Raw genomic sequence first — 25,018 nt, 5'->3', positions numbered from 1 at the left:
TGAGCCCTATTTCCTTCCACACAGTGCATTTGTTCTGCATATGGCATCGTAACATGAATGTTATAAATTTATGGAAGACTGTACTGCAGCCTTAGAGCTACAGACACTTCATACTTCCCTTTAGCAGCTTAGTAAAATGCAATAAAAACTGTCTGTACAAAATTTATAATAATGGATTTCAAAGCCTACATGCCCTCACAGGGTCCCTCTTTCAAGTTAATTCTTGGCTTAGGTCAAACATGTCCGTCCCCGTAAGACTCCAGAAGACACACCAGTAGTTTAATACGTCAGATACCAGCTTTGTCACTATAGAAAGGAGTGACATGGAACATATAACAGTGAGTGCAAACACGGACAGGCTTCATCTGACCATAACGAGGTAATGGAGCAGAGTGGGAGGAACAGCGGGAACAGAAGATCTGAAAAACAAGAGGGAGATTTCACTTCAGTTCCTTTGAAGAACTGGATGGGACAAAATTGATTTCAAGAGAGGAGAGAGAAGATTGTACGCGCTGGGCTTTTGTGTATTGGCAACACCACCCTCCTCAGCACAGCAAGCGAAAGCCCTCTGCAGGCAATTCATAGCCCGATGCCCAATTAATCTGACTGTGCTGAGCCTCTCTGCCACGGGTGCCCAAGCACTGACATGAGCCAAGGCAGGTCAGTCTAGCTCTGCAGGTCACGAGGGAAGGCAGCTCCCCCAAAGATGAAAAGAAGCATCTCTCTCCATTGGTTTTAAAGACAGACTAGGGGAATATTTGTGATTATCCCTGAAGCTCCTACTTCCGCAAGTCCACTACGAAGTTAACAAAACCTGCTTCTCTGCCCTCTTCCTTTTTAACTTGTACACCAGCAAGGCGAGCACGCGAAACGGGATGACAGATTTCTGTCTTCCTGAGGCACATCACTGCTTTATCCTCCCTCGCTCCCTCTTCCTCCCCCACAAACTTGCACAGCAGCAGCCCTACACACCGCAGCTCTCCTGCAAAGGTTTCGAAAGGAAGCCAAAGGACACGCTGTCCCTGCAGCTGAGCTGTGCATCACCCCTCGCTGTGCAGCCTGCTGCGGCTCGTTAAAGCTTAGAGCAGGAGGCCAGAGTGACTCTGGATTTGGGGTGTTTGTTCCAGGATCTCGACAGGGAGTTCTGCTTTTTAGCAGACAAATCTGTATCGGTGTATGAAAGTCAAAACCCTCCCCCCACACTTTCTAAATGTAAGCTGAGCAGTTGATAGCCAAGACATACAAAACTCTTATGACTTGAGAACCCTGGCCAAGCGCACGTGTTTTGCTGTGCAGTTGAGCTTCTGTGGCATGCATAACTTTGCTGTTGTCTTTGGTGGATTCTTTCTCACGTGTGAGACTGAGTCGTTACCTTGCCACAGCTCCGACAGTGGTGCTTCCTGCGAATGACTGTGAAGGGAGCCTTGCACGCAGTGCAGTAGCTGCACACTTCATCTGGAACCCAGTCAGGAGGATCTGTCAGAAACACAGCAACAAAAGGGAACATAAATCAAAAGGGAATGAAAACAAACATGTGAGTACCAGATCCTCAAGGGACTGGGGAGAATAAAATCTACCAGCAGTCGCTTTCATCTGAGATTCTCAAGGTGCTTTGTGAACCGGCAGCTAGGTGAGCTCAGGATGCCTGGGAGGGCTTGACTGCCCCCTTCTCTGCCAGGCATCCCCCTTTGGGCAGAGCACAGCAGGCACTGAAACAGCACATGGCAGCTTTGGACTCAAAATGAAATATACCCTATTCAAACGAAAGTGGCAGGGAAAAGGAGATAAGCAAAATAAAGTATGAAGACGAGACAGCATTAAAGCTGAGCTGGATCACAGGTGTGTTTGCCAGTGCAACCAGCCATCAAAACAAGCTTAGAGCTGACATCACTCCCAGCCTCTTCAGCCCTCCCTACGGAAAGGCTGACTGCTTTTCTGCAATTAGGCAAGCAATTCTACAGATAATAAACTCGAAGCCTGATTACCGTCTGCTAAACTATTAGGACTCTTACTGGAAGTCACCAGTAACTACAGCAAAACCACAAAATCAAGCGTACAGACTTCGCAGAGGAAGAATTCAACCATTATCCCGAACAGCATGTTTCAGTTGTTTATTTCTCCTGTGAGCTCTCCAACCTCTCATAAAAGCCAGGCAGGGAAATGATTTGGTTTTGGCAAAGCAGAAGGTATTAGGCTCACTTCTGCTGAGCTGCTTCTACTAACGACTGGCTGACATGACCTCAGAGAGTCTAAAATTACAGGTGTAGAAATGACGTAGCCAATCACTTAATTAAGTTGCTAAAAATCTAATGAAGGGCAAAGCAAGTTCTATCCAGAAGGAATCCATGGACACAGTGAACACAAACTGCTGGATGTATTTATCCAAGTTCCCTGTATGCAGCTTCTCTCCCAGTATTATTTACAGTATGCAACCCATGCAATTGCTGATTTATAAACCTGACAAGCAAGATCCCTGCCTCAAGGAGCATATTATCAAACAACAAAATATACGGTGCAGCTAATGCAGAGGTCAAGAGGGCTACAACTACAGACAGAAAGATAATTAAATGAATAATCACTGTATTGTTCAAACATAACCATGACCAGTTTTCATGTTTTTGTCACATTGCAACATTTGTCAAATTAAAAGTAAAAAAGATATAGCATTCAAAGCAGAAAATATTCAAAAAGTAGATTAATAAAAACAAAGAGAACTTCAAATCTTGACTCAGGTTTTACATGCTCCTCTCAGCTATTATAGAAGTTTAACTAGTTGAAGGAAGCAATCTTCCACTTAATGAACAAACTGGTCTGATAAAGGTCACAACTATAGCGCCATCAATCAAACACAAAGTCTGTGTGCAGAGAAATGACTGATGCGGGGGGCGGGGAGGGAAGAAATTGCACATAGCAGCCTTGGCCTCATCCCTGGGAAGCTCACCAGAAAGTGTTCTGTGGGGACACAAGGCTACAAATCCCTACTTCAAAGGCAGGCTTTCCTTTGGCAGCAGGGTTTACCTAACCCTACACCACAATGACTCTGGGGCTCGTTGACAGAGAGCAGCTTTCTTATCCAGTGTTTACCATTTGGGTTTTGTTTTATTTGTGTGGGGTTTTTTTTTTCCTGTTGTTGCCCTTGAACTGCAGTGTTGAAAAAGTCATTTTTTTAAATTGACCATGTATGGCTTTAATTGTCTCCAGTGTTAAATAAAAACTGCAAAAAAACCCCATGAGAAACAGAAATTTTATTTTGATAAATAACTTTATAAACACATAATAGTCATAGTCCGTTGCTGATGGTTACAGAATTTCTTGACTGCCAGATGAATTATTCTGAACTTCGTTTTTATAATTGCATAAAAAAAATAAACCATGTCTTAGTGGTACTCAATGTATAGAAACAGTATAACCCTGTCCACAGAATGTTCTCCCACATTAAAGGGACTGTCTCTACCTCCACATTGGTGTCACATCAGCTGATTCACTAAATTAACGCATCAGTAGAGTGAGCTAAAGGGCATATTTTCCCCCAGACAGTAAGTGACTCAAGAACAGTAAGGCCCTTCGACAGGGTGATGCGGCCAGCCCTGTGTGTCGTTGCTTCTGGGTTTTAGTGCCCTCCTAACATCCCAATTGCTCGCACCAAGATCTGCTGCACTGCAGCACACCCCCAAATAGTAACACTCCGTTACGTAATGGCTTTTAACATTCAAAATGCTGTACAAACATTAATTGCTTTAATCCTCATCACCCAGCTACAGTCAGTAAGACTGGGTGGGAAGAAATCAGGAGAGAAATGTCCGAAATCATATAGCGGTGCAGTCTCGAAATAACATTCAAAATAAGAAAGTGTGGGCCGTTAGCCCTATGCCTCTGCTTCCAGTTGTGACTGAAAAAGTCCTGACGCTGAATACAAGCACAGAGGCTTCATTTTGAAAGTACGCACTTAGAAATTAAATGCAATCCTGGATTGGAGCTGAAGTGCTCACACTGGCAGGGAGGAGGAAGCCCTGAATGACTCAGTCTTTCTGAGCCCAGGCAACCCCCAGTGGTAACGGGATCACACCCCGAGGTCCCCTTCACAAGCCTCATCTCGCTCAACCTTGGGAGCAGCCTTTCTGACTTGCATATATTAATGATTGAGTTATCAGGCTTTTTATAGAACAGGTTTTTGAAATATCCTCTGAAGAGCAGTCTCAGGAGGGGATAAAGCTTCAATACGAGGAGCAGAGCGAGTTATACAAATTAAACCCCTAGCACAAGCCTGAGGACGTGCTGGAAGCAGGGCAGCAGCACCGCACCCCTAGGCTCTTTATGTTGCAGTCCTCCTCCGGGCTCGCTGCTACATTAGCTCTGCATGCAGCTGCAAATGGAAACATCCAGTCTCTAAAGCACTATCTGCCTGTGCTTCAGGGATTTCTACAAGGAATGGAGGGAAAACCTTGTTCGTGGGCTAATTGGCCCACTGCTTTATCATGCAATGAGAGCTAAGAGAATTCTGTTGGGAAACGGATGAAGACCACAGCACAAACATCAAAGAGGAGGAGGAAGGGAGGGAAGGGATTAACGAGACAGAAAGACTACAGAAATAAATTTTAGAAGAAAACATTAAAAGCATGTACAGAAAAAAAGGCAGAGAAAGGAAGAGAAGTATTTGAGTAAGAAACAGATCTAGAGAAAGGAAAAGGCACAAGATAAAATTAAATAGTGTGAAGACTGAAAAAGACATTTAAAAAGGAAAAACAGTATTCCCAACTCTTAACTATCCCAAAATCTTGCATTACACTCTCCCATAAATCATGAAATTTTACAGTCTTTATTTGTTTTATGCTGTCACTATTAGAATTCACCTTTACATGTCTCTGCAACTTCATTAGCTCAAAAAGTTTTCTGCTCTATAAAAGTTAAAAATCTCACATAAATCCAAGGTGCTGGTGCTTTAAGAAAACCACAACCATGAAAAAAATCAGAGATGCTGTAACCACTGTCAAAAGCACATGCAAATTCCTTTTGCTTAAATATGTGCAACAGATCTACTGCAGTCCCACCTAATCTTACAAAACCAAGAACAACATTTGGTGTCCCAGAACACAAGGAGAGAAGAGCTTCGACCCAGATCCATCAACAGTATTGATTCGAACAACGTTAGACCAGAAAGGTCATTCGGTGGTGCTAAGACACAAGAGTCTTGGTTGGGAGGTGTGGGAGGGAAATAATCCCAGAAGTTGTTTGAGCTTGCAGACAGTCTAATTTAGCAAATCTATACTCTGGTAGAAAACAGATCAGAAAACATGCGTGCCACAACGCCCTGTTGAAGAGCAGCTACTAAACCCTAAGCTTGTGGTGGTGGTTGCATTATGGCCAGACAATTCAGAGAAAAGATCCTTTCTGCATCTTTTGTTTCTACCCAATACTCCTAATGCAGAACTCAAACTGAAAGTTCCTCCTGCATCAGTGTGTGTGAGATTCGAGACCACATCATGCATAACCCTGATTATGCCTTTACCAAACTAACCTTAAGAGGGCTGCTCCTACAGCAGCCTGTGGAACTTAAACCACCGCAGCCATCAAAGTGCATTACCCTCACAGCTGCAGAAAAGGTCAGATGGGCTTGCTGTGGCTCGTCTGATGAAAGCAGGAATTGTACATTCTCACAGTTTTAAGTATGGAAAGTAGAGAACAACGGTGACACGACTTTACCCCTCATTTCAACTGCCACAGCAAGATGAACCTTTTGGTCCCTTATCACACAATTTTCTGCATGTCATTCTGAGCAATATCTCACTTTTACATAAGATTCCTAGAAGGCAATTGTACCAAAGTAATCTTTACCATTTTTCAGTAGATTCAGTGTTGATTACAGCTGGCTTAACATTTTCCAATAAAAATAAATTTTCTGCTTCAACAATATTATTTGATGAACATTTCAGGGGTGAGCAAGAAATCAGAGGTACAGATGTATTAGCTTTAAGTATAACTCTTGTCAAACAGTTTAGGATGGAGTTTCTGTGCAAATCTGGAAAGCTTTCACCAGAGCACGGAGCTTTCAATACAACCTAAAACCTGTACAAAACCCTATTATTTTACATGCATGATTAAATACATTCAGTTGATTATAAATCATTGCCTCAACATGGAATACTTGATGCTAGATTCTCCTCTCACACAGTGTAAGCAGAGCTGCTGAATAAGGAAAAAGTAAAGAGTTACGCAGACAGAGTATGTTTGGCCACTGAACTGTGCAACAGTAACTTCTCTCATTTAGAAAGTGTTGCTGGTCATCATTGCAAATAATGGAGTGGCCATAGGCATAGAGAGGACAAAAGAAAAACTGACGCATTCAGCTAGGGTTGACAGCTAATTCTAGACTCACAGTGATTAGATTCTGCACATACAGTAGCATGGGTGGGTTTTCTTGACCTGGTGACTTCTTAGTGCAACAGGATCAAGAACTTGAGCCTTGGGACCACAAAGTACTGAATTATGTTCCATGCTGCTGGTTGGAGAGCAGTGAGGACTTGTGGCTAGACAACAGTGGGTGGGCTGGAATATTACGAGATGGAAAAGGATCAAGGAGAAATAGCATGCTGTTGTGCAGCAAACAGATGCTAACATTATTTGGCACAAACTGATATTTGTACTGGCAGCCACAGCAAATCCATTATGGCTGGAGTTATAACTAGGTGGTAGCAAGCCAGGCAGTTCTGTACGGATGCTAGAGGGATAAGGAGTGAAAATGAATGTATGGTTGCAGAGAGAGCCGAAATGCTACAGCAAATCTTTTCATGGAGCACCAACAGCTTCATAATGCTTCTTGGTTTTCCTTCCAAAAATCTTCCAATTTCTACCTATCTCATGCTTATTCCTAGACAAGAAGTATAACTTGCTTTCTTAGCCAGCCTGTAACTTCACAACATTGACAACTAAAAATATTCACCTTCACTCAATCACAACAGATTAATCTTCCTGACTAATAAATTACCTCAAAATACATGTCTGGTCAAAACTCAGATTTGCCAAAATTCACTATTAAAATCATCATGCTCATAAGGATAAACATTATGCTCCCAAATATGGTGAGCAGGGACATGCTTCATCACATTCACAGATTGGTAAAGAAATGAATACATCAAAATCCTTACCAAGATAAGAAAAAAGTTACCCTCTGTGTGTGTATCTATGTATGTATATGGGAACCTGTTGGCAAATACAAAGCAAGTTCTGTGTTGGGCCTAAAAACATTATCGCAGACACATCAATGGCAGAAAGTCAAACTTTAACTTCCCTGATGTTTGTTTTTTCAAAGCTGTAGTACATTTTAAGAATGATGCAGCTCTGTCCCGGTCTGTGTGTGACCCACGCTGCCCACTCTCAGGCCCACGCAAAACTTCTTGGTGGGCTTATTACCCAACAGCGATTTGTCCCAAGCTGGAGCTCAGGAACTTTGCAGCAACCTTCTCCCTGTGCTGGCTCATAGCTCACCAGGACACAGGGAGAAAAGGCAGCATCACAAAAGGTCCCAGGACACAGGCCCCTTCTGCTGTTACTGCAATTCAGAGCAAGCACCACTGGTAGCAAAGAGCCCAACCTGCTTTTTTTCTGAGCAGCTGGTGCTACAATTTACTTTGAATTTATACACAGAACTTCGTCCCCAGGGGGAATCTTCTCCATCATACAACCAGGGCATGAAATTTTATTGTATTTAAAATTGATTTATGGAATACTTTATAAACTCATCTTATATTCTAGGAAAATATAAATGTATTTGCTTTACATTCTCTCCCTATATAGTGCTTTTTATCCTCTATGAAGTACAAATACATATGCTTCCTTGAAAAAAAAGTCCTAGAGCATTAGGACAAAGATGAACGTATACACCATAGGCTCACCTGTACTTTTGAAAATGCTTTTGTTTTGGAATGCCAATTAATCTGTAGTTTATTGTATTTCAACCTTCAGAAGGTCACAGGATTTAACTCTTAGACACTTGCCAATGTCAGCTGGCTCATAATAAACATTCATATTTGTTTTACAACCCAGACCAGCTGGTGGGTTTTATATACAGTAAGAATGAGAAGTCTGACAAAACCAAAGTGATTCATCTTCATAATCTCAGAGGCTGGAACCTTCAGTAGAATCTTAAAACCATTTATTTGTTCAGGTTGCTGGGCTTTTTTTTTTTTATTACCATTGATTGGATGCAATCTTAAACATTCAGTACTTTCAGTAAGAGGGATTTATTTGATAATTGGCAGAAGCTTTCCTGGCAGGTACCTTGTTGGACTTTCTCAATTTGATACATGCTCATGTTCTGTCCCTATGGCAGAAGGGCGGAGTTACTGATATGCTCATTTGCTTTAAACTGTTTTCACTTTCAGTTGACATCATTAAGAGTGACCTGAAGTGCAGAAATGATGTACAAAAAAAAGGATATAATTAATTTTGGTGCAGTGCTGTCAAAAGATGGGTGCAACGCTCTCAGACTTTGCGTTGAATCCATTTACAGTGATAACTGCGCTGTACTCTTGTTGGTGGCCTGTAGCCCAGATTTGGTCTGGAGAACAAACCCATCAGGCTTGCGGCAAGAAATCAGGCACAATGTTCATGCAGCAAAGGTTGCCTTAACCACGAGACATCATCTACCTGCACCCAAAGGCAGGGGCTGTTGCTTCCATGGTGGCCAGCAAAAATGAGGTAGGTGGGGAGGTGTTAAAAGGGGGAAAAGGCACATGGCTGCTGAGGTTAAAATACTGCTGTGAGTTTATGCCTCATGCTGGATGCCTTAGGGATAGCAATCCCATTAGCTACCACTGCATACCTCCATAGAAAAAAAGACTGTAGAGCATTGCCAGCAATGACAACTTGTGACATGAAGGGACAGGGGCCTGGAATGTATGGGAGGTGAGGGAACAGAATGGGTGTTTCTACAGATCCCACAAATTCTAACTGACCCACTTCAGATGCCCCTTTTGGTAGACCTTCTGTGGTTTGTTCTGGTTTGGAAGGTGGAGTCATCTCCATGCTCCCCAGCACCCTCCATCTCTGTGATACAGCAAACTCCTGCCCATCAGCAAATCTGAAGGCTAAGTAACAGCAGGCTACACTAGTAGCTACTCCTACTAGCTACACTAGCAGCTGTACTGATTTCTTCAAGTAGGTATTTACAGCATAACCACTTACACACAAGCCAAGTAAGACTCCCAGAGAAAGTCTACAAATAGATCGATTCAGACATGCCCAAGCCTTCCCAGTGAGCGAGCATGGGTATCAAAAGCAGAGTACCTGCAGAACACTGGCTAACAGGCTCTGTTTTCCCATGGGTCAGCCAAGGCAGTCAAGCTCATTCTGGCATCCAACTCTACTGATTCAAAAGGGACTTGGTTATGTCACAAGGCTCTGCTTTCCATCACACAGGCATACATGAAACACCTGCTATTTCGGAACAAAGGTGCAGGCTGGGGGCTGTTTTTGCTATAGTTACCGGTATATGCTATTAATACTACAGGTTAGGTTTTACCATTCACCTAGGGCAGGGATATAAGTGATTCACGCTGTCTGGGTGCTACAGAGGCCCTTGTAACTCCAAAAATTCCACTTTACTGCGCATGCAGCCATAACATCACCTAAGCACCCAGACTGTTGTCTTCTATTTCAACAAATAACATCCCAAGCCATACGCCACACTTCTCCAAACATAAAACTTTCCTTCTGCCAATAGAAGATGCCATGAAAAGCCGAAGAACCTTAAAAGCTGAATAACGTGCCAGGGAAGTGAAGTGACTGCCATGACAAAATGTACATCCACTGCGAGCAGGTTATTCAGCATCCTGCAGTTCAGATTAATGTGCTTTCAAGTTCGGCAAGACAAATTCACTGACAGCATCAGGCATCGATTCAAAACAAAAGAATATGAACTAAAAGTGGTAGAGAATGAATAATCTCTCGCATTCTTTTCCAATACAGCCTATAAGTGGTAAGGATTTTGCTTAAAGATTTGTTCTTTACTGCACCTTCTGTGACATTCTGAATTATGGCAAAATAGAAAAATCAATTAAAACGACTACTGAATAGTTCTTTATCTGACACCAAATCTTCCTCCAGAAGAGATAATATTTCTACAGTGCATTATACATGAATTAGCTCTGCTGTTCTAAATAAATAGATTAGATTCGAGATCCTTTAGCCTGCAGCTTCAGAAGAAGGGCAAGCAAGCAGACCATGGTTTTATAAAAGTACAAAATAACTTATAAATGCACAGCATTACTCCAAAATCTCATCTTTAAGGTTCTCCCCCCACCCTCCCATGATTTCTGATCTTCATTACAAATGACATGAACCAACATTTCTTTTCTGTTGGTCACCCCCCTCTGCTTATCACTCAGTTCTCAGTCATCCTGCATTCAAAACCTCTCACTGGAAGAACAGCAGTGTATGAGGACAAATAGACAGCAATAGATGAAAGTTTTAAAGCACAGGGAAATTACTGCACACTTGAATTTCTGGGAAGTTCAGATACATTTTCACAGTTGACAGTTGTCTTGTGTTTCTCACCTGACCACAGAGATACCAAGAGCTCATTTATTGGAGCACTGGTGTGCTGAAACCACCACTTAGCCTTGAAGACCAAAGCTGATGGCTTTCTTGTTTTCTCCATTCCATACATGTACTTTCTCTTTTCTTATTCTTTGACTGCAAGTGCTCTGATAACTTCTAATCCATTTTTTCATACCATGTTTACCATACTATGGCTATAGTCCATAACTGATTCATAAGCACTTGTAGAAGCTCATATCAAAAAAAAAAAAACAACAAAAACTTCTGAGCTCTCAGAAGGCTTGAATCCCAACCAAAACTTCGACATTTACATATGTACTTTTCTCACTCTTACCATGTATTCAGTGAGACTGTAGTAGCCTCAGCAGATTTACCTAAAACTAACTTTTTCTTTAAAGTAATATCATGAATAATATGAAAATAACCAAAATACTTTGATCAAAGACAAAAGTGAAGAAAATATGAAAGGTACTTCTACTGTAGGAAAAAGTAGCACCTCCACATATAGCAAATGATATAAAAGATCTCTCTAGGTTTTGGCTGAGACTACCTTACTTAGGACTTTGTGTTTTACACAGCCCTCTGAAACTTGTCAGGTGTAATGTCACACACACTGTATTAAAGCCTGTATTATTCAGAACCTTCCTCCACTGCTACAAAGGAACTCATACTGGGTATGCCAATTTGTAGATCAGAGTTTCATGAAGCAGTTAGAAAACATTGGAAAGAAATATGCTCAGTTTATCATCTGACTTTGTCTCTAAACCATACTACAACAACATTTTATAGTCATTTTCCAGACTTTAAAAGAGTTTTTGTTTTAATGATTTTTTTTTTTTAAATACATCAATGTTGTCTCATTTTAATTCTCAGAAAACAGAAAGTACCTTCAAAGTCCCCATCTCTGGCTTTTGCTGCAAGTTCTGAGGATGATATACTTTCTTGACATAAAGCACAGTCTTCCAATGCTGCAGTCCTTAAACCCTGATTAACTGTAAAACAAACCAAAAAGTAAAAAAAAAAAAAATTGTATTTTTCCAATTTGCACTTAAAATATTCATGTTATGACTTCTGGGATTAGATTACAGTAGCATCTATATGTACCTTCTTAGACTTCTTGCTTTTTCTTTACATGACAAAGTGATTTAAAAGTCTTCTCTAGTCATCTTTGGAATGACAACAGAAATGAAAGATACAGTCCTCTTACTTCTAGCAGTTTAGCTGCATCCTATATTTTATTTCCCAATTCTTAACTTGGATCCTTTACAAAGAAGTAGACTATAAGAACAACCAGAGATTTCCCCTAGATGAATCACACACATCAAATCACATATATCAAAGAGAAACTCCATCCCAAAAGTCCATTTACTTGTATTCACTCATTTTGTTTATGCTTGCTTTTGTCAATTTTTTTTAAAATGTAATAGTTCACCCATTAGAAATGATTCCAACCAAGTACTGTTGACTATCATATATTTCCTAGTAATAATTCGTTACAGCTCCAGTTTCTTTATTACTCTTATTGAAACGTTCAGGAGCTCTTTGATCCTTTCTTTAGCAAGTCTGTCTAACCCGCGCCCTCCTCCCCCACCCTTTTTTTTTTTTTTCAATGAAAAAAACCAGTCTTTTTTCACATCATAACATCCTGACACCATAAAAATGTTGTGGAAGTTTCAACCACAAGTAACAGAGGACTGTAATGCATGGTATGAATTATCCCACTGAAGAGTTGGGTTGGATTGGAGGTTTTTCCGCTAACTTGAACCAACTTTTAACTTAGTGTTTCATATAAACCCCTCAATGCTTTCAAACTAAACTGGGAGAAAGGGAAAGCACAAGTTCTCAATCAAGAGGAATGGGAGGAAAAAAAAAGAAAGCGCTCTGATCACCTTCACATGCTGATAGTTCTAATCATAACAAAGGACAAAGGTAATTGCAGTCTTGCTAGGATGACATGGTTATTTTTAGATAAGTTGGCAGACTTGCCATTTTGAAAAAGAAATAATCAAAATGGTGTCAGACAAAAAGTTTCTTGCATTGGCTCATGATCTAGTTCTGGTTCCATTATCTTAATTATCTAGAATTCAAAAGTGGATATTTTTCTATTTTGAAGCCAAATTCAAGCATTTCTTCAAGACAGGCCAGATTTCAGCATCTTACTGAGCATTCTCATCTTACAGTCTGCTCTTGTTACATCACTATTTAAACTTCAGATTCAAAGATACACATCTTGGTAAACGAAATGTGTCGAGTGTGAATCAATACCATGGGGGGGAGGGGGAAGGAGGAATCTATGAAGTCCCAACCTCGCATTCATTATGTTATTACTATATGGGCTACAAACACCGTTCTGTTACACACAGGAATATGGTAACGAGCAGATGCACTCTGAAGGCTTTAACGCTTTCCACATTTGCCTCAAGGTGTACTCCTGTGTACCTGTACTTCCAATTACTTCAACCTGTTTAAAGTCTGCTTCCATGACTTGTTTTCAAACTCGCATGAAATCACTGTACATTGAGTCCCGTCAAAAAGTCAACAAAATGTTAAGGAATTTTTTGTTAAAGAGTTCATGGATCCCCAGGGGGATACCAGCAGAAATTCACTATAGAAAACACATGTTTAGATCTCTTTACCTTTCTTTTGCTTTTCCTTGTCTTCTGTCTCAGGTTTTGTTGCCATAACTTCAAACAAGGTCTTTAAGATACTTCTTAGATCACTAGCATAGTTTGTCTGCAGCTGGTCAGCAACACCTCAGAGTTTGAGAAAATGGGTAAACCGTTACTAGACTATTACACCACCATTAAAAAAAAGTATTTAAATTTGCCTGTTGCTACCAGTAATGGCCTTATGTTTATTTTTGAGGGGATCACTTGCTCATGTTAGGAATAAAAATCGAACATTTAATTAAACTATTTTCCATAATGGTCAAGTTACCTTCTGGCCTTTATGCTACCTGCAATTTGATATGTATTTTCCCTGTCTTTTGGCAGAAAACATGAAGAGATTCTTTTTGCATCAAAATACAACTGCTGCATCATATTTCTTCCCTTGAACTCATAGGTAATCAAGCACTTGGAAGTCAAACCTGTTGCATGCCCAAGGTCTTCATCACTACAGGCCTAAGACGGCCACATCTCTGACTCTGTAAGTTTCCATCAGGTAACAGGTCATTCTAGACCAGTCTGCAACTTGAGCCCCAAAACACAGTCTTCCTGCAACTTCGTCTCAAGTCCATTCTACCCTAACGTTATGTGCACAAAAAAAACCCCAAAAGGCATGCATAGTGTTTACACTCAGAACAAAAGGCTACTCTCATACCTGAGATACAGACAAAAAGGCGGTGAATAAGATCATTACTGCCATGAAATCTGGATCTGATCTTTTCTCGTGTGGCAATTTTAGCAGCCTGCAAAGCGAGCTGGATTTCTTCCTGATCAATGTCATCAGATGAACAAGAACTCGTCATTAAACTGCTGTTGGAAGAAGAAAAATGTAAAGAAAAGTAATGTAAATCTTTGCTTAGTTGTTCAGGATGTTCAGCAAATCCTAATTGATTTATGACTCAGGCAAGACTCTATAGCATACCAGAACTAATTCCTGTAAATTCTTGTTGAAGTTAATCAACATGCAACCAATCACCATCACGTTTGATTTTCACCCTGTGGCACAGCTGCAAAAAAACTTTTCAGCAGAAATTTATTTGTCTGTATTTTATTGCATTTTCCTTGGCTATTAGCAAGTGCTGTGCCGTTTTTCACGTTAACTTCTAAAAGGTTAGTCCTGAGATCATAACTCCACCGAAACTCTGAAAAGGGAATATCAATCTGAAAATGAGAAGGTCAGTTCTGAAGTCAACTTAGAAATTTATTGATGTGGAAGTTCATTTGAAAAAAAGAATTTCTGAATTATGTTACCTTAAAATAGTGAGAATAGAATCTAAATATAACCTTACATAAAAAAAAACAGAAAGAAGAGTGCTAAAATACAATTTACACAGTAAAGAGGTAGATTAGTCCCCTTTATACCTAACTGCAGAAACTGCTGAAATGTCAAACTACTGTAAAAGAACATCTCATCAACTCCAAAGAGATTAAAATATGTCACCAAATGTCTACTAGAGATTTAATTTTAAAAAACCAGACGCACAGTTGCCAGCCATTTCCACCCCCTCACCCCACTTTATGGAGAGGAAACTTGAAACAACCTGAGACCACAGGGAAGCTCTGGTGGGAATCCAGCTTCTTCAAATATCAGGAATTACCTAAACTATTTGTAAATCAAGATGTATTTTTTTAAAAAAGGAAGTATTTAGGGGGAAAGTAGCACTTGGTCAATGAAAAAACCCTTAATTGGGAGCAGAGCGCAGGATGTAATTACACTGAAGTCCTAAGGATTCACTGTTGCCCAAAGGAGGCATGCCTTTTTACTCTATTACCTCCAGAGGCAGAGGAACACTAAATTATTGTCCCCACATATGGGAAAGAAATTAATCTCACCAATGATTACAAAAACCTAGAATATTTTACTTATAATCATACTTTGGCTGTCCAAAATGCCAGCACTCTCTACTACGCAGACAACTGCTGTGTTAAAAAGTTACTGACTGCATAAACAGCATCCATAATGAAGTAAGTAGTTTCTAACACATCCTGAGTTCAACCTGCTTTTATTAGGTGCTGAAACGTTCACCACCTCGCAGATCCCATCCCTATGGCAGTATGCATGAAGAGTTACTACAGGATAAGACGCATAGGTAACGTTTATAATATAACAAAATTTTATGGGATATAGTTTTGAAATTCTATCTGTAGGCTATACAGGTAATCCTTTAAAATGTAAAAAAAAAAAAAAAAAAGAGGCCATACAAGCTTAAAAGCCCTAGTAAAAACAGAACTGAAAATAAACAAACACTGGAGATGAGTTATTGATAGAAATAACAAAGCATGAGTACATTAACTGGCTTCCCTTCTTTCAAAGAGAGTAAAGAGCAGGTTTGCAAGAGACTCATTTTGTTCATGTTATCTACTGCTACTAACAAAAGCAAATTCTTGTAAGAAGATGTCAGTTCTATGTTTACAGTTTCCTTAGCACAATAACTGACTAGGTTGATTAAAGATACTGAGAACTGAGTCAGAATTCTCTCTCTCAATTTTTCCTTTGCTTTTCCATACGGGATGTTTTTAATATATATATATAAATACAAATATATAAGATAGCAAGCCTGTCAAGTGTGGAAAGGTCTGTGTTCAAGACAATGAAAAGGTCACGTAAGAACATGGCTTACGAAGGAGTAAACTGAAAGGTAGTAAGAGCCATGAAGCGATCGCCGATTCGCAATGGGGTGTGGTTAGGTGACTGCCTATTGGCACAAATGCTCACATACACAGACAAAGGAGTTTGTCGGCCTCATAACGTGGCCAAAGGAGGTCTACTTCTTATTTTTAAAAAAACTGATCTGACAGTCATACACACATTTGCACTACAAATTGCTCTCCAAGGCAAGCACGGACCCCATAACCGAGACAAAGGGAGTCTGTGTGTGTAATTATATAACCTTAATACAACGCCTCTGTGAAACTCCCAACAAGCAAAAGCTTAGTGCAGGGGAAAGCAGCAGCGCTGATTCAAGGATGACTCTTGCCTCCAAATCACAGCTGCAGAAATATTTCAAAGCAAGGTGTTAAGTGGGCAGAGAGCTGTGAAGAGTGCTTTTCAAGAATATAAACTTAGTCCCTTCTCATTTTACAGAAAGGAAGAAAGGCTCATTCCCCTATTCTGACCAAGCTCTGACCAATTTTAATACTGATGTTTGCCTTTCCACGTTTCCTCCAACTGGGAGGAATGCAGTTTTACCTACTTGCTACTTCCATTACTCCAAGGAACATGGTTTGACTTTCCTGACTGTTCCAGGCTATTCTGTGTTAGATTCTGTGGTGTGTCATTAAGACTGGTCATGTCCCACCACAAGACTGGCTGGAACTTTTTTGTCCTAAAAATCCCTAGCACAGAACACGTGAAAATTGCTTCAGCACTGTGGGATGGAAGGCCAGCATGTACACACAATCCTATTTATAACATACTTTCATATGCACAATCACACATAAAACACAATATCCACATACAAGAGGTTCAGAAAAGAGGATATTTTGCATTCAGAACTGCTTGTGCCATGGGAAAGAGAAAAGTGAAGGTGTCAGAATAAGTTAAAACTGGACCTAAGAAGAGTTAGAAGCAACTACTCTACCTTTACCAACAGGACCAAGTCAGATTTAGACAAAAAAGACACTCAAAGAATAACCAATGACCATCTGTTCTTTACTTTACAGAATCTTACTGTTCAAGAATCTAGCCAGAAAATTAATACTGTAGAGGCTGTCAGAAATACTCTAAGAACAGAAACATAGCAATTGTTTCGGATAAGCAGCAAAACAGACAGCTTTTCTTATAACAGGGTATCCCCACAGCAGCGATTGCCTCTATGCAAATATTAAAGAGTCTCTTCACGTTTTAAATTGGTATTATCAAAAATAAACTTGAATTTTTATCTATGGAGTTCAGCTACCTTTTCTACAAATTATTCTTTCAAACAAGTTACTTTCTTAGTTCTATAAGGAACACCATTCCTACTTGGCTTATCTAACATGCATAATTTGGCTCAACTCTCAGCTGATAACACATGTGTAGGAAGTATTTCATTAATGTCAAACTACACTCAGATCTGGAATGTTTCACTGCTGATATCTGCAAAATCAATTACCACTGCAGAATATAAATAGCCATACTAAGTAGCTAGAGAGAAGTCCTCATTTTCTCCACTTCTTGGTTGAAGGGAACCCTGTATAACCCAAAGAATTAGGTTAAGAAGAGATAAGACCAAAATAAGCGTAGAATTCCCCTTGTGAAATGTTTATCATTTAAACAATACTTATCATGTATATACTTTTCATATCGTAAAAACACGGCATAGTTAACAGGTCTGAAGGTGAATATCAAGAAATAACACATGTAAAAATTTGATTCCAAACAGTAAACCTGCTTACACATTATAAAGGAACAGATACCCTTTGGCAGACAAAATCAATTAGCTTTTTACCTAACCTGGCCAGCATTTACCTAGCAATTTTAAAATTAGTCTCCATTTCTCATTTTAGAAGAGTAGCAAGACTTGTTCAAACACTTCAGAGATATATCTCTAGAACAGTTGCCTGGTGTCAAAGCTTGACTGTGAAATTTAGTCAAGTATGTACAAACAAACAAAATTAAACAATTCAATTGTATACAATATCATCTTTCACCATAAAACCATGCTGCTTTATACTTTTAAGTATCCTTTGGAACTTAGTGAGCCAGGTCAAGCAGTAGTGCCCCTACAAAATGGGTAACAGGACTGTGGAAGAAGAAGATTGACTGACACTTTCAGAAGTGGGCAGTCATTTTAGGTAACCATCTGTGATACAGATGGCCTTGTGCTGTATTTGTTGAGCATTGACACTCATCTAAAAACAGTAAAAGCAGCAAAGTCTAAAACTGAACAACCAAAGTTAGTTGATTCGAAGTTGGTCCAAATTTAAATATTTTACATTAGTGCTCAAAAAATAGTCAATAGCAGTAGAAATCTGTGACCACTCACAGATGTTTCCTTCTAAACTTGTCTAGAAGTGTTTGGTTCATTAAACCTGAAATCTGCTCTGAACTGAATGCAGAATATATGACATTCTCTGGAAGAATTTCTCATTACTCACAAACAAACCCTCAGAGTATCTTAAGTATGCATTAAATATACAGCAGTGACAGATAGAAAGAATTTAAAAGCTCATTGAATTGAATATAATGCATACAAAGAAATCAACTGAATTACGTTTTCAAAAGTCATAAAAAAACTTTTTAAAAAGTGGTTTTCTTTTAGTTTTGTCTTTAGAAATCTTAGATCAAAAGCAATAGGTGGTCACTACTTGCAAAGGAGAAAACCCAACATACCTATTGTACTACATATGATGCAATTATGTCACCAAATTTAAAGGAAAGACAACGCTCAAAACCTCTGATTTCAGGCAAGGTCTTTGATTACAACTAATTTTCAGGTGTAGATTTCAGAAAATTGTCAGCAGTGCCTTTAAACTGAGAGGATTCCAGCAGGACAAACTCATCTCAAGTCCAGAAGCAAAACATTTAGAAATGCTATGAACTATACTATAAATGTTTTCTAGAAAAGTGTTAACCCATAATTCAGTGAGTATCCTTACACCATTTGTGTTACACAAATACCTGTGACATCAGTGATTCCTATTCAGTTGCTCTGGAAATCTCCAGCAAGCTACAAGCCCAGGTAGAGTAGGCCACAACTATTTGCAACAAGTCATATAACACCTTCCTGATGTAGTGTGAATTTGAAGCTTCTGTATCCACTTTATAGTGAATTCAAAATTCATGTATTAAACGGTACTGTTCTGATGCAGAGGTTTACCCACTTTGCAAAACCAGAGGGATGTATTTTGAGACAAAATTGCAATCAGGAAAATTTCCTACATGCTATGCAGTAGAGGCGAGACCCCTTCTACAGGGGGGAAATGTGACAACTTTGCAAAAGGTTTTCTATGATTAGACACATTCCTATTTACGTAGAAGGATGTTGCAATTATAAACCACGCTGAAAGTTTTCACAAAGGGACAGCAGTCCAATTCTTAAATATCAATTATAGCTCATTAAAAAATTGATGAAAGACTCCCCCAAAATTATAAAACACTGCAGTGACTTGGACTTAAATGACAACAGCTCATTTGCACTAGTTGGCCTTAATGAATCTCATTTTCATTACCTAAAATGTCACACTTTTTGAATAACTAAGATGTCTACATGTATAGCTATATCATGTACATGAATTTCCCTATATATATATGAATGTATGTATGTTTTGAATATTCTAGTTCTTACAATAATTTCTAAAAAAAACATTATCATGAGCTGCTTGGCTTTCATTTTTATTCATACAGAATTTAGCACAATGGCCACCCTATACTCTGTGTACAGTATCAATAACATTCACTTTTTATCCAGTCTACAATATTTAAGGTTTTTCTCTCCCATTCGAATTTTTTCATATTAAGTAAATTAAAAAAAAAAAGCCTCAAAACTTTTGCAGGCAAATCTATGTTAGTGTCCACATAGAATTTCTAAAACTACTTCAGTAACTAGGACCTTCATCCCACTGATAGTCATGTAGGCTGTAACTGGAAATCACACCACTAACCTGTCATCCTGTCTCTCCCAAGCTATGACTCTTACTTTTATTACTCTTACTTTTATACTTCCTAAGGCTGTAGTCAACTCTGGGTTCCAATTTGCAAAAAGAACAACCAACTACTCCAAAGGCCATGAAAAGGATCAGGCACTATAGCTCAGGAAAGACAAAGGTTGCATACATGAGGAAAATGGTAAGAGTTTGGGGAGAAGTAAACCCTATGCCAGTAAGAAAAAGAAAAAAAATTATTACTTCCCATCCTGCTTTTTGCAGGACCTCTGGTGTTTCTTTTTGGATACTCTCACAAGAAACACAATGAACAGCAGGTTAAAACCCTTTGGTTTCCAAAGTGCTAGTTCTGATAGGGTTGGGAGGAAAACGATGAGATTAATGGCTTCTTACAACCATTTTAAGTGAAGCGGGGGGGGCCATACACACAATTCTACAGTCATTTAAACCAAATCCAGAGCAGGTCCTAGTATTTGGGTAATAGTGTACAGTTTAGTTAAGGACTATATTTTAAGGAATGACCCGAGAAGCTATGTCTAAAGCAGACTAAAAAAAGCTTTAATTCAGAACTTTATTTCTTGACTTTTTAACCCTAATATTTCACTAACTCAAGTGTGTTTTAAAATGCAATTCCTTAGGTATTTTCTCTCTATTTTAAGAGAAAAGGCTGAAGAGAGAAAACACCTAAACCAGCCAACCAACCCTTAAAAGAGTTCTCAAGGCTTCAGAACTTTGTCTCGAGAAACAAATAATACAACTGCACGCAAATCCCTCTATCAGGAACAATCTAGCTACACACCACCAAGGAGGTGGACTTGACTAGACTACAGTATTATCACATGTATTAGCAATTCCCAGCATCATACATGGTAGGACATGTGCTAGAAACCCCGTCTGCTGTCAACCTGCCGAATTCCTCAGTAGGGGGAATTATTTCTCACGCACTGAAAGATTTGCAGAAGCCCCTTCCTAGCTTCTTTTGCCCCTGTGGAGGGGAGCAATCTGAGGTTGGCTGATTAAAATAAGGAATTTGGCTAACAGGATTAGCCATGTGTCCTAAGTGACACCTTCAATCAGAAAAAAACCCTGAGCATTTTAGACTAAGGAACTTTTGCTCCTCACCCTGGCAGTTTCTGTAGCTACCCACTCCATCAGAAGAACATCTTGAAGCCTTCCCTCAGCTCTTCAAACCTCAAACTGCAGAGCATTCTTGTTGTACTTACCATGTCAGACTTTTCAAAAACCACAGCTGTTAAAGCAGCACCTTGCTAAATAGATCCACCATAAGAAACTCTACCCAGACAACTGGCTTACTCAAACTCATTACCACTCTGGCCTGGGTTTTCAGAAGAATACAAAGACACCATATTTCACATGGGAATTAAACAACATTGCCAGTACAGGATTTATCAACTTTAACAGCGCTCTCTCCCAAGTAGCTTTTTTCATCATTATAGATAAAACTTCTATGTTTTCTATGAGTGCCTATGAACAAATAACTTGAGCATTAGTAATCAACAGGGCTGCTTTCTATCAAATTTAATGTCAGATACTTGCATTTACTGTTTTTCTTAACATTTAAACCAGAAAGGGATAAACCTGCAAGACAAAAACATTGTAAAATTCAAGAAAAAAATAGAACTCAAAATATAAGAAGTCAGAAGATTGCTTTGGTTCTAACTATTTTTCTCAATTCCAACAAAATGACTTTTTTTCCTAATACTTCCTTGTAATCAAACATGCATTTAAAGCTCTCAAACGTTCACTCACACTGCAAAAGGGCAAAGAATATGAGATTAGAGCACAGAGACATATAAACTTCAAAAATAATCCTGAACTGGAAAAACTGGATAGAAATGCATCAGTTTCAGCTTTTATGCCTCACCCAGAACTTGACACAGGACAGAGAGAACCTGGATACCTGATGCCGGACAGAAATACTTCCAAGGACAAAGTGGCATTTCCTGTATTTCTTCAGCAATGTCCTCTGTGACATGCAAGCAACTATTCTGTATGGCACAGTAAAAAGTGAATTAATCTAGTTCCAGCAGGTACTCTTCTGAGTTGCAACTCCTGTGTGTGACAGAATGAAGATGGAGAAGCTGAAACATTTTCCCACAAAAGGAACTCTTAAGGACAGGGAAACTTACTAGCACAATGTTTTCGTATCGCCTCCATCAGTTTCCTCAAAAAGTACCACAGAACAACTAGCTGAAGCATTAAAGCATCCTAGGGTCTAGGAGAATCCTGCAGGAATTCAATATCAAGCCGTGGGAGTAAAAGCGGAGAAAAACAAATTTAAGTATTAGGTGCAGACTTACAATTTTAATTCGAAAAGAAACTTTCTCTTCATTTTTCACCATCAATGCAGCCGCAAGAATGAGGAAATCTCTTTTCTTCCTTCAATATAACCATGGTTTTACAACATTACTTGGTTTTAGCCATTGCCAAAACCTCTGCAAAACCTGAAAACCTGAAATTACTATAGTGATTTTAGTTATTTACACACAATCTCAGGACTCCCAAACATGCTATTCTAAGGGGTTTCCTGCGAGGGAGGGGGGAACATGACAGGACACGGACAGGACACTGTAAAATAAAATCTATTTTCTGAAAGCTAGTAATTTTTGTTCTACTATTAGCATAGGGAACACCAAGTGACATTCAACAACAAATTTTTAAACATCATTAAAATGAACATGATTATAATGTGACCAAATGACTAAAAATGAAAGTTACAAGTGAGCTGTGTATAAGAACACCACCAACCCATTATGATCACACTTGTCAGTCTCCAGCCAGACGATACGCCACCTGGAATACAGCCCCCAAATGGCAAATTTTGGGGTGTCTACCAGTTTTGCTAAAATAGACTTATTGCCTCTGCCACTGATGCTAGCCAGCTTAAAACGTCGCCCTATTTCACTTGATTTTCACAGAAAGGAATATAATTTAAATCTAATTTACTTCAACCACACTTGATATTTTAACATCATTAAAATACGAAGTTTATAATTTTAATAGGGAAAGACCAACAAGCTTCAGAAAACTGAATTTTCTCCTTCCCACTGTAACAAGGGCTCATTAACAAGTAGTTCACACAAGCTGCCTGGGTTATTCCTTGAGAAAATAAAATCTGCATCAGTTACTTGTTACTGAAGACAAAGATATGCATATAATATACCCCAAAATACCTTGTGGAATTTCCTAAAAGGGAACACTATAGCTTAGAAAATGCTGTACCATTTGGAGATTTGATTTTTTTTTTTTTGTCTTGCAGGGTGAAGAACAAGATAGGCATGAATACATCAAGACAGCAGTGAAAAACCAGAGACATCTGCTTCAGTCACATATGTCTCGCTGACTAAAATCATAAGCAAAAGATGACAGACCTTATCAATGCTGACATTTTTGTTTTGCTGGTACTGCTCAGCTGGTTGTTGGGGCAAGGGATTTAGCAGCAAAGCAAGAAGATAGTACACAGTAGCCTGTTTATGACTGTATTCATATGCATATTAATTGCCCTCACACTGCTTCAGTGACAGAGCCATACAAACCAGCACCAACTCACAGTCCCTAAAACATACACAAGCAATTCAAAATCATTAGGTAGTACCAAACATTAATGCAGAATTAATCTGTCATTTTACATAGTTTAAACAAATATAGGCTGACCAGGATAACAATGGTAAAACTGTAAGAGAGGAGATGGGGAGACACAGCTGATCAGGTAGACTGTGACACATCAGTCAAAATACATTATTAACATATTTGTTGTCCTCCACACTATCATCTACAAGATCCCCAGAGTAGTTGTGAGCTCTTTATTAAAACTTGTGGGCATGTAATTTGTGCTGTACCTTTGACAACACAGATTAATGCATACCTCTGGACCACGAGAACTGAATTCTCCTAGTATAATTCACAGTTCTGCTGAATGACCGAGTTCCTTTTCCTTCTTGCATCCCCTTCAAGGCACTGAGTTCTACTGATGAAAAAAGCACAGGATAAAACCTGGTTTTGTAAGAAACTGTACACCCACAAGAACTTGGCCTAGTCTCTGAGATGGGCAAGAAACTGGCTCCTGAGTCACACTCAGAGGGTGGTGGTCAATGGTTTTTACTCAAGCGGGCAGACTGCCACAAGTGGGGTCACCCACAGATTGATCCTGGGCCTCACACTGTTCAATATCTTGCTAAATGACCTGGATGATGGGATTGAGAGCACCATCGCCAAGTTGGCTGATGACACCAAACTGGGTGGTGAGGTGGATGCGTCAGAAGGGAGAGCCATCTTCGAGAGAGACCTGGACAGGCTGGAAGAGCGAGCTAGCAGGAACAGGATGGAGTTGAACAGAGACAAGTGCAAGGTCCTGCACTGGGGACGACACAACCAAAGAACGTGGTACAGGCTGGGATCTGTGGCTGGGGAGCAGCCTTGCTGAAAGGAACCTGGGGGTTATAGTGGACAAGCAGCTGAACAGAAGTCAGCAGTGCACTGCTGCAACATCAACAGCAAATTGGATCCTAGGTTGCATCTGCAGGGACTTTACTAGTGGAGATAGAGATGTGATCATCCCCACCCACCAAATGCTCATCAGGCCACACCTGGAGTGCTGTGTCCAGTTCTCATCCCTGCAATTCAAGAAAGACACAGACTGGAGAGGGTCCAAAGGAAGGCCATGAAGATGACTGAGAACTTGTCCTACAAGGAAAGACTGAAGGAGTTTGGTCTTTTCTCTCTGGAGAAGAAAAGGCTCAGGTGGGACCTCATCACAGTATTCCCACATGTAAAGGGCAGCTACAAAGAGGATGGAGACCCTCTCTTCACAACGGGCCACATGTAGAAGACAAGTTGCACCAGGAGATGTTTTATCTTGATATAAGAAAGAAATATTTTACACTAAGAACAACCAATCACTGGAACAACCTCCCCAGGGACATGGTAGAGTCCCCATCAACAGGAGGTTTTCAAGATGCGATTGGACAGGGTGCTAGAAAATCTCATCTAAGTTCCCCTTTCCCATGAGAGCTTGGCCCTGATAATCTTTTGAGGTCCCTTCCCGCCTGGGCTATTCTATGATTCTATGAACTGACCGGCAAGGTAGCTTCGAATAGTCTTCTGCAAAAGGCCCTCTATTTCTGAAGCAGGTAATCAAAATTTAACCTCTTCTACATGCTAAAATAACCTTCCCATCCTTGTTTCACATGTGT

General features: G+C 39.7%; 1 protein-coding gene across 2 annotated transcripts in view; it reads right to left on the bottom strand.

Moving 5' to 3' along the window:
* Nucleotides 1-287: 287 nt before the first annotated feature.
* Nucleotides 288-25,018, bottom strand: part of ZFYVE28 (zinc finger FYVE-type containing 28) — a 60,352-nt gene continuing 35,621 nt past the window's right edge. For both annotated transcript variants that reach the window (XM_086464185.1, XM_086464184.1), the window contains 5 exons: nt 13,876-14,030; nt 13,191-13,307; nt 11,442-11,546; nt 1,373-1,476; nt 288-419 (listed from right to left, as the gene is read on the bottom strand). In XM_086464185.1, coding sequence (XP_086320311.1) covers nt 288-419; nt 1,373-1,476; nt 11,442-11,546; nt 13,191-13,307; nt 13,876-14,030 — 613 coding nt within the window. The remainder of the gene's footprint in view (nt 420-1,372; nt 1,477-11,441; nt 11,547-13,190; nt 13,308-13,875; nt 14,031-25,018) is intronic.

Source organism: Leptosomus discolor, chromosome 4 (genome assembly GCF_034619465.1).
Source record: "Leptosomus discolor isolate bLepDis1 chromosome 4, bLepDis1.hap2, whole genome shotgun sequence".
Classification (NCBI taxonomy): Eukaryota; Metazoa; Chordata; class Aves; order Leptosomiformes; family Leptosomidae; genus Leptosomus; species Leptosomus discolor.
Note: the sequence above shows the minus strand (reverse complement) of the source record. Positions and strands in the feature narration are given on the sequence as shown.